Here is a 15,649-nt window from a genome sequence, read left to right as displayed (position 1 = left end):
TGAAAAGTTTTTTTTTAAATCAAAGCTAAATGTGGAAGGTAATTAATTGCCTTTTAGGATCACTGGTTTTGAAAAACAGTTGAAATACTTTGAACAAAAATTAAACAGGTATAGCTGAAGTATGACTTGGAAGAATACTCTCGACTCACTTCCTTGTGTCAAGTGGGTTTGGTTCTTCAGTGAGTTCTCGCTGTGTAAACAGTGTGCTCAGCTGTTTGCAAACATGAAATGATCACTCCTTTCCCCATTTAGACAGGACACTGAGCTGTCATTGCAGCCATTTTAACAAAGTGTATGGAATTCTTCAGTAAGAGTTAACGCTATAATCCCAGGGATAGCCACAACCTTCATATCCTTGCCTCGCAGATGGAGGTTACACCCTAACCCTCCCACCCCCTCACTGCACAAGGGAGCACCAGCCAGACAGAACAGCCCAGTCCAACCTCCCCACCTCTCATCGGACTACAATCCCCATTCCAGGAAGAAAGTAGAGCAAGGAGGGAGTTTGTGGCCCACCAGAATAGAATAGTGAAGAGCATTACACAGGAACATCCCACCCGCCCACTTCCAGAATGAGGAGACCGTTGCACTAGCCAGCCCTAAAGACATGGATATCCTGATTTTGGGGGTCCGTCTCTATCTCAGCTGTTCTGCAAAGAAATTCTGCTCACCTTCTCAAACATGGCTTGATGTTTCTTGTACAGAACCCAGTTTGAATGGATCCACTTCTGCGCTTGCTGGAATGCAATTCTCTGGCCTATTTCAGAGTTAGACTTTGCCAGCCCTGGGTTACACACAAAATAAAAATTGAAAAGAAGCTTAAACTATACCATCTACCCAGATGCTTTTGCGATCAAGATCTCCACCTCATATTTGAGGCTTGGAGAAAGAATAGCGAATGATTGAATGAACAATTGAAAGCAGAGTATTACTTAAACAGAAAACGACTGCAGAACTGAGAGGTGCAGAGGGATCTAGGTGTTCTAGTGCATGAGTCACAAAAGGTTAGGATGCAAGTACAGCAAGTCATAAAGGCGGCTAATGGAATGCTATCCTTTATTACGAGAGGAACTGAAAATAAAAGTAAGGATGTTATGCTTCAGTTACACAGGGCATTGGTGAGACCACATCTCGAATAGTGTGAGCTGTTTTGGTCTCTTTATTTAAGGAAGGATGTGAATGCGTTGGAGGTGGTTTACGAGACTGATAGCCTGGAATGAGTGGGTTGTCTTGTGAGGAAGGGTTGGACATACTAGGCTTGTTTTCACTGGAGTTTAGAAGAGTGAGGGGAGACTTGATTGAAGTTTATAAGATCCTGAGGGGTCTTGACAAGGTGGATGTGGAAAAGAGGTTTCCTCTTGTGGGCGAGTCCAGAACTAGGGGGGCACTGTTTAAAAATTAGGGGTCACCCTTTTAGGACAGAGATGAGGAGAAATTTTTTCTGAGGGTTGTGCGACTTTGGAACTGTCTCAGAAGGTGGTGGAGATGGGGTCTTATAGATTCTGGTTAGGCAAGAGAATCAAAGGTTATCAGGGGTAGATGGGAGTGTGGAATTCAAGACACAAACACTTCAGCCTTGATCTTATTGAATGGCGGAGCAGGCTAGAGGGGCCAAATGGCCTGCTTCTGCTCCTAATTCGTATGTTCCTATTAACTACTGTCCAAGTAACCCAATGTCGAGCACACACTACTAGCTCTCATCAGAACCTGGCTTCTCTACACGCCTATTCTTTCATCCAACCTTAAACTACTGTTGAACTCCACTCTTCCCTTATTGCAAACTACAGCCCTTTAAAATCTAAGTCCTTTGGCACAACTCTGGAGTTATCTGGTTTTCCCTAGCTGTCCTGGACTATCAGCTTCCCCTTGGAATCTTGGGACTCCCCAACTCAGGTTCCACTTGCACTTTACATTTTCTTCTAAAGGCCACAGGGATGGTCTCCCTTGGAACGAGGCCAAGGCTTCCAGGCACAAACTCTACCATTGTTACCAATTCCATCCCCTCTGACCCATCTCATACTGAACCAGACTGTTCACAACCTCACCGTCCTATTTCCACCTCCAGACAAACTCCAATGTTGCCACAGTTCATCTGCCGCTGAAACCTTCATCCAGTCTCACCTCCAGACTCAACTACTCCAATGCTCTCCTGGCTGGAGGGTTGAAGCGCAACTCCGGGGCAATTAGGAGGTCGAGTCTGAACGGTCTGGTTCAGCCTGTAACAGTGGCCCGGGGAGGACGGGGATAGAACCAGTGGTTAGGTAACAGAGTATGTGGCAGGGACTCTGAACACAGTGGTTTCCGTTTTCCCAACATTTAATTGAAGGAAATTGTGACTTATCCAGGACTGGGTGTCTGGCAAACAGCGTAACTAATCAGAAGCAAAGGGGGCAAGATAGGCAGTGGTGAGGTGGAGTTGGGTATCATCACAATACATGTGGAACCCGAAGTCAGACTTTTAATCTATGCAAAGACAGAAATGGAGTGGGCAAAAATGCACCCACCTCAGAGTATTGACTGACACACCATGGGGGACAGTGTCGCTGCTCCACACGGAAACCAGCTGTTTGCAGCTGTATTCTTGCTCCCCTGAGCTGCAACAGATCCTCTCCGGTGGTGCTCAGAAATCAGCCACTGGTAGGTCCAAAGGACAATCCCAGGCAAATGTCACTCCAATCTCCCCTCACTCCAGGATAGGTACACTCTGGGCCACTCCTGCACTCACAGGACAGATCCTTAACGCCACACAACACAAATCACAGGATCAAAGCCTTGTCCCACTAACAACATTTACTTTTTTTTAAAAAAAAAAGTCTGTAACCATTTGCTTCTCAGAACGGTTGGGTCCCACACTGAATCATAGAATGGACACAGCACAGGAGGAGGCCGTTTGGCCAGTCACGTCTGTGCTGGTTGTCTGCAAGAGCTACTCAGCTAGTCCCACTCCCCCGCGTTTTCCCCATAGCCCTGCAAACATTCAAACTCATCAGTAAAACTTTGCCTGTCTGCCCTGGAATCACTCTCACTGACACAGCTCGGCGTCAAATGGCAGTGAATGAAATAAAAGCAGGATTAGTTTACCTTCAATGATGATTTGCTGTAGGGGCGGCCAGGCATTGGGATAGTCCCACTGCTCACCGCTTGCCACCAGGGATGTTGGGATTCCGTTCCTGTACCAGAGTAGTTGTTGGTCCTGTCAATTAAAGCATAGATCTACTGAGGGCAAGGGGTACATACACAGTCCTGCAGTTTACTTATATAACCTAATATTTACCAGTGTCTCTTGGCCTCTCCTGCGAGTACTTCACACGTTACAACCTGCTTCTTTGACAGAGCTTTTCATCAGAGGTGAGGAGAAAAATTTTCTGAGTGTCAGTCTTTGGAATTCTCTTCCTCAAAAAGGTGGTGGAAGCAGAGTCTTTGAATGTTTTTAAGGCGGAGGTAGATAGATTCTCGATAAACAAGGGGGTGAAAGGTTATCGGGGTAGGTGGGAATGTGGAGTCAAGGTTACAAGAAGATCAGGTATGATCTTGTTGAATGGCAGAGCAGGCTCGAGTGGCCTCCTCCTGCTCCTAATTCATATGTTCATCTGTCACCTGTCCCAATATCTTGGTAAGTGGCTTGGTATCAAATTTTGTTTTGAAATACTCCTGTGAAGTGCCTTGGGATGTTTTACTACATTGACTATATAAATGCTTGCATTGTTGTTATGAATGTGTAAAGCTCAGACGATAACTTGGTTTCTATAATCATTTGACTGTCAGTAACTGCAGGATAATTAATCCCTCCCCTCAGGGTCAGTAATTTAAAAAAAATATTTTAATAAATTCTCTTCTTCTGAAAGTTGAGTCTTCTGGAGATACAGGTTTAATGATCAACAGTTGTCATCTGATACTTCATTTGTGAGCCTTCACAATTTATTTGACCATGGTGTCCCATTCCATCCTCAACCACCACCAGTTCACTTCCCAGCAAGGGTCTCTAGACAGTGATCAGTGGCAGGAACCCTGACTCTTTTCCTCAACAGCAGCTGGTTGTTGAAATGAGCTAACTCAGGACAGACCAGGGACCCAAACTGCAGTCGTCCTGGCCATAATCCAGCAGAATCCCAATCGCCACCTTTGGCAAAGATACCAGAGGTTGCATTATCCATGGACCTGTAGCCCACTGACAGTCCTAGAGAGCAGGGAAAAGAGTTGCAAGTAATCACTGAGATCTCAAATGTTTTACTACAGGTGTGACACGTCTACTCATTTGAGGCTAAAAGAAATTATCCCCCCCCCCGCCCCCTAGGGTATAAAAGGGGTATATTCAGGGGTAACTTGTGTGAGCAGCAATACCTCCAAGTAACGGATCATCATGTCTACCATCTCCCCCTGCTCCTGCTCAGCAAAGCACTCGGCCCAGATAGGGGCTAGATTGGAAGCATAGAATGCAGTGTTGCTGCGGTTACTTATTAAGTTGTAATCAAACCAGATTCTTTGCGTTTTGTCCCAGAACACGTCACGCACAGCATCAATGCGACGGTTCAGGGCATCCTCATAGTACTTGGCCTTGACAGAGTTACCTGTAAAACAAAGACAGGTGCATTGCAATGGTGGTGTCACATCATGGGACTCTGGATGTAATTGCACTAAGAGAAGGTACAGAGGAGATTTAACAGGATGTTGCCAGGACTGGAAAAATGCAGCTATGAGGAAAGATTGGATAGGCTGGGGTTGTTCTCCTTGGAACAGAGAAAACGGAGGGGAGGAGATCTGATTGAAATGTACAAAATTGAGGGGCTTGGATAGAATGGAGGTGAAGGGTCTATTCACCTTAGCAGAGAGATCAGTGACTAGGGGCATAGATTTAAAGTGATTGGTAGAAAAAAAGGGCAGGAGGAAGAAAAGCTTTTTCACCCAGTGGGTGGTGGGGGTCTGGAACTCACTGCCTGAAAAGGATAGTTGAGGCAGAAACCCTCAACTCATTCAAAAAGAGTCTGGATATGCACCTCAAGTGCTGTAATCTGCAGGGCTACAGACCAAACACTGGAAGGAGGGATTAGAATGGGTGGATCGTTTCTCGGCCGACATAGACACAATGGGCCAAGTGGTCTCTTTTCTGTGCCTTAAACATTCTATGATTCTATGCATCAGTGCAGGGGACATCACAAGGTACGGTCTGTCATAGGTGGTACAACAGTTTGAGATGAGTTACCAATCTCAGCTGTCCCCAAGACCAAGAAATCTCACGGAGCCCACACATGCTCAGAATTGGTCACTGCACTCAGGTAGCTCAACCCCCAGTTACAGCGCATCTTTATCTGGGGTCTGTAACACTGGGCTGTAGATGAGAGAGAAAGAGAATATCCAATGGTGAGAAAATGCTGGAAATGATCAGTGAGAGAACGACAAGGAAAGGTTTAATAAAAAGCAAAATACTGCAGATGCTGGAAATCAAATAAAAACAAGAAATGCTGGAAATATCAACAGGTCTGGCAGCATCTGTGGAGAGAGAAGCAGAGTTAACATTTCAGGTCAGTGACCCTTCATCAGAACTGGCAAAGGTTAGAAATATAATAGATTTTAAGCAAATAAAGCAGGGGTGGGTCAAGAAATAACAAAAGGCAAGGGGCTGATAGGGCAGGGTCACAAGTGAATAACTGACCAGAAGGTCATGGAGCAAACGCAAATGGTATCTTGGTGTGTTGAAAGACAAAGCATTAGTGCAGAGAGGGTGTTAATGGAAAGAAAAATGACCCGCCCAGGCCCAAAGCAAAAACATGAAAAAAAGTGGGCAGGCACATGGTAAGAAAAATGAAAAACTAAAAGAAAAAAAAAAACAAAATAAAAAGTTGGGGGGAGGGGTACCGTCATGCTCTGAAATTATTGAACTCAATGTTCAGTCCGGCAGGCTGTAGTCTGCCTAAATCGGCAAATGAGATGTCGATCCTTGAGCTCGTGTTGATCTTCACTGGAACACTGCAGCAATCCCAGGACAGAGATGTGAGCACGAGAGCAGGAGGGAGCGTTGAAATGGCAAGCAACCGGAAGCTCGGGGTCATGCTTTCAGACTGAGTGGAGGTGTTCCGCAAAGTGGTCAAATCTGCATTTGGTCTCCCAATTGTAGAGACGACCACATTGTGAGCAGCGAATACAGTATACTACATTGAAAGTAGTACAAGTAAATCACTGCTTGACATGAAAGGAGTGTTTGGGGGCCTAGGATAGCGAGGAGAGAGGAAGTAAAAGGGCAAGTATTACACCTCCTGCGATTGCATGGGAAGGGGATGAGGTGTTGGGAGTAATGGAGGAGCGACCAGGGAGTCGTGGAGGGAACGATTCCTTCGGAATGCTGACAGGGACAGGGAGGAGGAAGATGAGTTAGCTAGTGGCATCACGCTGGAGGTGGCGGAAATGGCGGAGGATGATCCTTTGGATATGGAGGCTGGTGGGATGGAAAGTGAGGACAAGGGGAACCCTGTCGCTGTTCTGGGAGGGAAGGGAAGGGGTGAGGGTAGAGGTGTGGAAAATGGGCTGGATATCGTTGAGGGCCCTGTCAACCGCAGTGCGGGGAATCCTCGGTTGAGGAAAAAGGAAGACATATCAAACGCTGTCGTGGAAGGTTGCATCATCAAAGCAGATGCGTCGGAGATGGAGAAACTGGGAGAAAGGAATAGAATGGGGGCCCGAGTAGGACTGGAACAAGGAATGTTCGACATATCCCACAAAAAGACAGACATAACTAGGATCCATGCGGGTACCCATAGGAAAGGTTTAATGTTTGAGAGGTGGCCTTTCATCAGAAAAGAAACTAAATGAAGTAGTCAATGGATTTTTTTTTTTGCTGAAATAGCTAGTTTTCCCCATTGTACCACCCTCCCCTGGAGGTGCTGCCTATTGCTGGACCACAGTACCCTCTGACCTGGCCCAAGTGACCAGACTTCATAATAAAAACAAAGTGCTGGAAATACTCAGCAGAGTTAACATTTCAGGTCTATGACAAAAGGTCACATTAATGAAACAAAAATTCTGCTTCTCTCCACAGATGCTACCTGACCTGCTGAGTATTTCCAGCACTTTGTTTTTATTTCAGATTTCCAGCATCTGCAGTATTTTGCTTTTAAATGACCAGGCTTCATGTCTGTCTCCCTGTAGTGCACATCAGCAGAATATTTATGGGCCATCAAAGCCATGGCCATTTTGGTCCTCAAAGACTTTCACCTTACGGGAGTTACCAGACAACAGGAATTCAAGCCAATCTCCCCCACCCCTGCTTTCTGTAACCAGGGGCACGGAGGACAATTGTAGAGAAACTAACAGCACTGCTGGGGACTGAAGCTGTGGCCCTCTGCTCCATGTGGCTCAGTAACACAGGGTGAATTTTGATCCATCACTGAAGCTGGATATCACTACATGCAGCAGACTCTCTCAGCCTAGGTTATTATGTTTACACTGGTCAGAGGAAACCTGAAGTTAGCCAGATTATGTGGAAGAACCCTGCAAGCATTAGGGTATGGTAGCATAATGGTTATGCTACTGGACTAGTAATCCAATGACAATTTCAAATTCTACCATAGCAGCTGGGGAATTTAAATACATCTGGAATTAAAGTATTAGTAATGATTGACAAACTACCGGATGTTGTAAAAATCCCAAATTACTTTTGAAGTGGAGAAACTATTATGAGGCAAATGAGGCAGCCAATACATAGATCAAAAAAACTGCAATGGAAATAGTGGCCATTTAAACCTGGGTTTGGTCGTGTCCACTGATCTTCAACATCCACCTGAACTGGTGGATGGGGCCTCACTTTATCATATCCAAAGAATAGCACCTCAGACAGTGCAGCACTCCCTCAACTGTCACCCAGTATTGGAGAGGGGGTTGAACACATGACCTTTCAGCTCAGAGTCGAGCTGGCCACAGGTATTGTTCCTTGATCCAACTTGCCTATTTACAACACACCAACATGTACTAGAGTTGGAACAAGGAGCTGCAATATAAAGAAACAGAACAGAAAGGGATGAAAGTCTCCCACACTAGCCCGTTAAATGATACCGACCCAGCTTCTTGTGGAACGATGCCAAGATTCGCTCATTCTTGCACAGGAAGGAGTTGAGGTCGACAGGGAGAATGTGCTTGGTTTTTGTGTCTTTTAATGTTCCGCTATTCTCCCCACTGGGGTCAATGAACCAACGTGATGAGAAATCCCAGCCAGACTCTGCTCCCGTTTTCAGCTCCACCCACAGGTCTCCTTGAGCAACTGAGGAGAACAGTCAGCGTCACTTGAAATATCGTACAAGCCTCGTTTGATTAGCAAGACTCTAGTTCAATTTTAAAGTGCCTGCATCAGGCCTCAGCACAAACTACAGAATCATTGCAGAGCTTGGACTGCAGCAGACTCTGCACATGTAGACAGCAAACCATCACCCACTGATTAAACCGAACATTCCTAGGACAGGTAGAGCACAGGACTAGATAGAGTAAAACTCCCTCTACACTGTCCCCAAACACTCCCAGGGTGGTACCATTTCTTTCACCACCTTGCTTTGGAATGCAAACTGTTTTTAGAACAAAAAAATTACCTTCTGTTAGCGACTGCACCAAATCTACATCTTTGCTGTAGGATTCAGGCCTATTTTAGAAAAAAAGCAAGTAATCTTAAATAACAAAACACTGGAAGAACACAGGAGGTCAATCAGAGTGCGCAGCAGAGAGGTTAATGACAGACTCCTGACAATGGACCCCTACCCCAGTTGTCAGTCCATTTGTGTTCCTGTGTCTGTCTGCAGGTTCAACATTTGTTTTTTGTTTTTTAAATCAGCAAATCTTCTTGCTGCACGATAATACTGTGTTAAGGTAATGAAGGCAGGAACATCAGTGTTCATCTGCTGCTCTCCCTCAGTAAATCTGAGTCACAAGTTGAACAGCAGAAAGCAGATCTGCACAAACCTGGGCCCAGCTGCTTCAACAATATACCGGTTCAGATGATGAGTTTTCCTCCCCATGTTGACAGGAACAGATCGATTCCTCATCCAGAATTCATACTCCTTGTCCAAGAGATCAATATTTTGCCTGATTTTAAAAAAAAGTTACATTTCAAGTTATTCTGAAGTGTGGGGATGTGAAGACAAATACCGACATGAAACAACTTCCACTCCAAGTGTATATTAGATTAGATTAGAGATACAGCACTGAAACAGGCCCTTCGGCCCACCGAGTCTGTGCCGACCATCAACCACCCATTTATACTAATCCTACACTAATGGTTCATAGTTTGCCCAAATTCATTCACGGACATCTGCTGGCAAGGCCAGCATTTACTGCCCGCTTAAATCAGCGGAGATGACATTGGTGGGCCTTCTTTTTGAATCGCTGCTGTTTTACAATTGTGGGGCTTGCTTGGCCACTCCAGAGGTCACATTGGTAGGGGACTGGAATCACATATGGGTCCCACCAAGTAAGGACGGCAGGTTTCCTTCCCTAAAAGGACACTGATGAATGAGTTGGGTTTTTAAAGACAACCTAGTGATATGCTCTTCAGCTTATTGACACTAGCTTTTTATTTCCAGATTTTTTTTGTATGTATTCTGCAGGATAGGGATTACTCACTATGTAACCATACAGAGTCACTGTTTACTCAGGGTAAGGGCTGCTCATTGTAACTCGACAGTATAAACTTTACTAGTTTTACAGAACTATAATGAATGCGACCAGACAGCAGTTACATCTGGCTCGTTAGGAACAGAAGCTGAATAAAATACTTAAAGCCCAGTCGAAAGAGTGATGTCGAGCACCTCAGCTTTACATTGGCCGAGCACAAATTCCATTTTTATTACACAGGATCTTTGACAATGTTTTGGGGATCACATTCAATCCAGAGTGTCAACAGCTTATTTGATGCTCCCAGAGGGATCAGTGAACAGTGTGCTCTGGGCTAACTTTCCCCTTCAGAGTCCAGGGGCACTAATGTCAGTTGCAGCAGCAAACCAGTGGAGAAGCAGGGACCTTGCTGGTTTGTGCTGATTAGTACCTACTCAGAGCACATTAATCTTCCATCACAAACTTATACAAATAAAACCGAGCATGAAAATGCAGCATGTACAAGGGAGCACCAATGTGCTGAGACAAGTTTCGGGTGGGGGGGAAAAGTGACCAAGGTTTCTCCCCACCCCATATTGGTTAGAGAAATCAAGTAGATACCCTGTTCCATCCCCACTGTCCTACTCAGCCTGAGGAGTGGCGAGAAAGTAATAAACACTCCTTAAAAACTCAAACACAGACTCCACAGCGCAGCCAACATTGATATCAGAGAGCTCACATTAAGAAGGTCCTGTCATTTGTGGCGTTGATGTAACTCTCCATCATCAGCACCAGGAAGGGTGGCTGACTCCTGCGCTCATAGTACACCCGCCCTCCGTTTGGGATTAAATCAAATCTGGAAAATCAAGAGAGAGGTTAAACATTTTGATTCACATCATTCCTCTCCTAACCCAGCACAGGTTTGGTTGACTGAAGTTTGCAATGTTAAATAGCAGGATTTAATGCTGGGATTGATGGTGGAAGCTGCAAGGTACAGCAGTGTAGGAGACGGGAAGCAAGACAGAAAGCAAGTGACTGGGAATTATGTTACGGAGACAGCAGGGATTACAGCAAAGAGATAAATTCCACAGGGTAGGAGGAAGAAAAATATGCAAAAGGGAAGTTATCCCAAGTAGCAAGATCCTGACCTCAGCCAGGGATATCTGACAGATAATGTAGACACACCGAGTACCTGGCTAGGTTAAGGAACAGTTTCCCTTTATAGAGTGCCTTTAACATATCATGCCACCCCAATGACAGGTTCAATTGTCTCTCCCTTTAACCAATAACATTTAAGGATTGAGAAAGAAACAGGAATGATAAAGAAGGAAATAGGGTGAATGAGAGGCAAATCAGATACAAAGAGAAATAAAGAGAAAGGCAGACTGGACTAAAGAGAAAGGAAAAGGAATATATTTAAATTTTCAAATATCTCTCCAAGAGCAATAGCAACTTGCATATTTATAGTACCTTTGAAGACAGCCACCAACGGAGAAGCAAGGAAAATGAAGGTGCTAGTGATAAAGATAGCTGTATCGTCCATCTACAATATTGCACAATAGACGACTTAAAACTGAATACTAGAATAGTAGAAACAGAGCAATAATCTCACCAGAGGGTCATTTGTCATAGATGGGACAGTGAAGAGGGATCAGTTCACAAATCATCTGATCCACAAAATGAGATTGCAGCCTTATAAACACTCCCACATATGCTCTTTTAAATATATACACACACACGATGGAGTTTGTGGGAGCAATTTTATTCAATTTTTGCTTTAAAAAAGTGTCACTAACAGTTCTGATACTCCAGGAGCTGAAATGTAATAAAAGCAAAATACTGCAGATGCTGGAAATCTGAAATAAAAACAAGAAATGCTGGAAACACTCAGCAGGTCTGGCAGCATCAGTGGAGAGAGCAGCAGAGTTAACGTTTCAGGTCAGTGACCTTTCATCAGAACTGGCAAATATTAGAAGTGCAATAGGTTTTAAGCCAGTAAAGTGAGGATGGGGCAAGAGATAACCAAAGAGATATTGATAGACAAGGTCACAGAGAATAACTGACCAGAAGGTCATGCAGCAAAGGCAAACGGTATGTTAATGACGTGGTGAATGATAGGGTGTTAATGGACAGAAAAATAAACAGACTGGGCCCAAGCACAAACATGAAAAAAAAAGTGGGTAGGCACAGTAGAAACAAACTAAAATTAAAATAAAGAAAAAATAACTAAAAATAATAAGGGGGGCCTGTCATGCTCTGAAATTATGAACTCAATGTTCAATCCGGCAGGCTGTAGTGTGCCTAATCGGTAAATGAGATGCTGTTCCTCGAGCTTGCATTGATGTTCACTGGAACACTACAGCAATCCCAGGACAGAGCTGTAGGCATGAGAGCGGTGGTTGGGTGTTGTTGTTGAAATGGCCAGCCACCGGAAGCTCGGGGTCATGCGTTCAGACTGAGCGGAGGCGAAATATTAAAATGGATCCCACATCATTTCTCAAAGCAAGTTTATCAAGCATTAGCAGTGAATTAAAATTAACAAAAACAAGAAATGTTGGAATCATTCAGCAGGTCTGGCAGCATCTGTGGAAAGAGAAGCAGAGTTAACGTTTCGGGTCAGTGACCCTTCTTCGGAACTGACAAATATTAGAAAAGTCACAGATTATAAACAAGTGAGGTGGGGGTGGGGCAAGAGATAACAAAGGAGAAGGTGCAGATTGGACCAGGCCACATAGCTGACCAAAAGGTCACGGAGAAAAGGCAAACAATATGTTAATGGTGTGTTGAAAGACAAAGCATTAGTACAGATTAGGTGTGAATACACTGAATATTGAACAGCAGCAAGTGCAAACCTGCCCATTTACCTCCTCTCTCCTCACTATCCCAGGCCCCAAACACTCCTTTCAGGTGAAGCAGCGATTTACTTGTACTTCTTTCAATGTAGTATACTGTATTCGCTGCTCACAGTGTGGTCTCCTCTACATTGGGGAAACCAAGCGCAGAGTGGGTGACCGCTTTGCGGAACATCTCCGCTCAGTCCGCAAGCAGAACCCAGAGCTTCCGGTTGCTTGCCATTTCAACACTCCCCCCTGCTCTCATGCTCACATCTCTGTCCTGGGTTTGCTGCAGTGTTCCAGTGAACATCAACGCAAGCTCGAGGAACAGCATCTCATCTACCGATTAGGCACACTACAGCCTGCCGGACTGAACATTGAGTTCAATAATTTCAGAGCATGACAGCCCCCCATTTTACTTTCATTTTTAGTTATTTTTTCTTTTTTTTTTTTACATTCCTTTTTACATTTTTACAATCTTTTTTTGCATTTATTTCATTTCATAGTTTGTTCAGTTTGCTTACCCACTGTTTTTTTCAGGTTGTTTTTCTTCAGGTTTGCACTTGCTGCTGTTCAATATTCAGTGTATTCACACCTAATCTGTACTAATGCTTTGTCTTTCAACACACCATTAACATATTGTTTGCCTTTTCTCCGTGACCTTTTGGTCAGCTATGTGGCCTGGTCCAATCTGCACCTTCTCCTTTGTTATCTCTTGCCCCACCCCCACCTCACTTGTTTATAATCTGACTTTTCTAATATTTGTCAGTTCCGAAGAAGGGTCACTGACCCGAAACGTTAACTCTGCTTCTCTTTCCACAGATGCTGCCAGACCTGCTGAATGATTCCAGCATTTCTTGTTTTTGTTTCAGATTTCCAGCATCCGCAGTATTTTGCTTTTAATTAAAATTAACATCTCTTCTGAAGGTGCTGACACTCTGGGGGTACAGGCCCCCTCCTTTCCTGAAGGTGGAGTATACACCTGTCTCCCATCACTTTTTACCTTTGGATGAGATACAGGAAATTTTCAATCATTCCTTTGGCGGTTTCGCTCATCTCAGAGAGGAGCAGTCCCCTTATTATCCAGTACGAGTCCCTGAGGATGAGAAGAAAACAATCAGTACACAATCCTCGATGCAGTATGCAGAGTACAGCACCTGATACAGTATCAACCATCCAATACAATGTGGAACCAACTCTGATGTCTTGATGCTCAGAGATCAGCAGTATAAAAACTGCCTAATCTAGTGATGATTTATTGAGCCCATTGGTAGCTAGCTGTGTCAGTACAGTGTCAAACCCAGCAAATCCACTCAACACACTCTTACCAGTAATAATATTCCCTGAATCGACCACCAGGCACAATCAATGGTTTGGGCACATAAATCTGGGAATAGAGTTCAGGGTGTGACTGCACATCCAGCTTAATCTGAAAGGAACAAGAGTGTGTTTAATCAGATTCAGGTAGACTGGCACTTTCTTCAATCCAACAATGAATGAAATATACTTCACACATTCCGTCACACAATGAACCCCCAAACCCATCCCGTTTACTTTGGCAGGTTCTATTTAATTTAAACAGCAACTGAAGGAGATAGATTAAAGAGAGCACAAAATAACGCAGATGCTGGAACTCGAGAACAAGATGTGCCAGAAATACTCAGCGGGTTTGGTAGCATCTGTGTAGAGAGAAACAGAGTTAACGTGTCAAGTCTGCAACATTTCACCTGATGAAGGATCACAAACCTGAAACGTTAACTCTTTCTCTCTACACAGATGCTGCCAGACCTGCTGATATAGATTAAAGTTCAGGCTATGATTCATTGAGAATATGAATGTTTAAAAAAAAACACGCACACGAATGACCCCTGGTATTGATCACAGTACGTGAGCAGTAATTCAGTTTTTCAAGGACCAGAGTGCGTCTCGCAATGGATTATGCTGCTGCTCAGATGGAAGTGTAAGGAGGCCTGTCTGTTTAAGGCCACAAGGTCTTCTAACTCAGATTCTTGGGAGTCACTTAGAATTTAATTGTTCATTTGTGGGTGAGTTTACAAATGGACAGGGGTTTGTAGATTTTCAGCTCCCAGTAGGTAGAAACCAGAGCACGCACCAGTCATAGCTTGACATGGTGGCCCTGACAGCCTGCTTTCAAAGGGGAACTTTTTGGGAGTGATTGTGCCCAAACGTTTCCCGATAGCGACTCAGTTAGATCCCACGGTAGGTTATTTTGTCTCTTTACCCCTTCCCCACACTGCTCAGAGGTTAACATATGTCTGTGAATATGATGTAAATACAGCTCCACACATACCTTTCTCCCCAAGGATTTCCAGAGAGCATGCAGTTCTGTAGCCCAAAGTCGCAACTGCTGGTCAGAAATCCTCTGAAGGACTCGGGGGCTGCAAGAGTTGATTTTTATTAAATGTAATGTCTCCATTTATAACCCTTCCCTCCCAACTTGCCCAAATCAACATCTTTCTCCTTTCACCTAACTCACGGCATCAATTTTCCCCAATCTGCTCTCGACTGACTACTGCTGAACTCTCACTCTGGGGTTAATTTGATTCAGTTCTTCTACTTTGTGCCCCAAGACACAAAACTAAAGAATCCATTGGTGGTCTTAATGCCCCATCTATTTATGCTACCAACTGTGGATCTGCACACAAAGGGCCCTCTACCATATACAATGGTCTATGATCATTCTTTTAATGCTGGGTTGAAGAAAATTTTTCTATTTTGTCTCCTATTCTCTTGCCTTGCCTCTACCTTTGGATTGACTGTCACACTTCAACTGCCAGTGAGTTAAAACATAATTTAGACAAAAACAGAAACCATCAGGAAGCAATTAACAAACTAATTCTAGGTACAAATTCCAGAAGTCCATAAAAAGAGTAGAAGCAGCAGTAGACCACACAGCCCCTTGAGCCTGCACTGTCATTCAATATCATGGCTGATCTTCTGCCTCAACTCTACCTTCCCACTCACTCCCCGTATCCCTCAATTCCCCAAGAGCAAAAAAGTCTATCCCAGCCTTGAATATGCTCATGTTCCAAAGATTCACAACCCTCATGTAAAGAAATTTCTCATCTCAGTCCTAAATGATTGACCCCTTACCCAGAGAATGTGCCCCCATATTTCTAGATTCCCCAGCCAAGGGAAACCCTTTCAAGCCCCTTCAGAATCTTTTACTTTTCAAATAAATCATGTCTCGTTCTTCTAAACTCCAGACAGTGTAGGCCTAATTTACT

General features: G+C 44.2%; 1 protein-coding gene across 3 annotated transcripts in view; it reads right to left on the bottom strand.

Annotated features, from left to right (window-relative positions):
* treh (trehalase (brush-border membrane glycoprotein)) overlaps positions 1–15,649 on the bottom strand; it is a 30,608-nt gene that overhangs the window by 2,960 nt on the left and 11,999 nt on the right. For 2 of the 3 annotated variants that reach the window (XM_068054151.1, XM_068054152.1), the window contains 10 exons: positions 14,713–14,800; positions 13,730–13,830; positions 13,405–13,497; positions 10,307–10,423; positions 8,938–9,060; positions 8,571–8,620; positions 8,048–8,248; positions 4,342–4,568; positions 3,082–3,193; positions 672–784 (listed from right to left, as the gene is read on the bottom strand). In XM_068054151.1, the coding sequence (XP_067910252.1) occupies positions 672–784; positions 3,082–3,193; positions 4,342–4,568; positions 8,048–8,248; positions 8,571–8,620; positions 8,938–9,060; positions 10,307–10,423; positions 13,405–13,497; positions 13,730–13,830; positions 14,713–14,800 (1,225 nt within the window). Of the gene's footprint in view, positions 1–671; positions 785–2,504; positions 2,736–3,081; positions 3,194–4,341; positions 4,569–8,047; positions 8,249–8,570; positions 8,621–8,937; positions 9,061–10,306; positions 10,424–13,404; positions 13,498–13,729; positions 13,831–14,712; positions 14,801–15,649 lie in introns of those variants that run through there. The other variant, XR_010977184.1, reaches the window with a different exon arrangement.

The sequence above is a fragment of the Heterodontus francisci genome, chromosome 22 (genome assembly GCF_036365525.1).
Source record: "Heterodontus francisci isolate sHetFra1 chromosome 22, sHetFra1.hap1, whole genome shotgun sequence".
NCBI classification, from domain to species: Eukaryota; Metazoa; Chordata; class Chondrichthyes; order Heterodontiformes; family Heterodontidae; genus Heterodontus; species Heterodontus francisci.
Note: the sequence above shows the minus strand (reverse complement) of the source record. Positions and strands in the feature narration are given on the sequence as shown.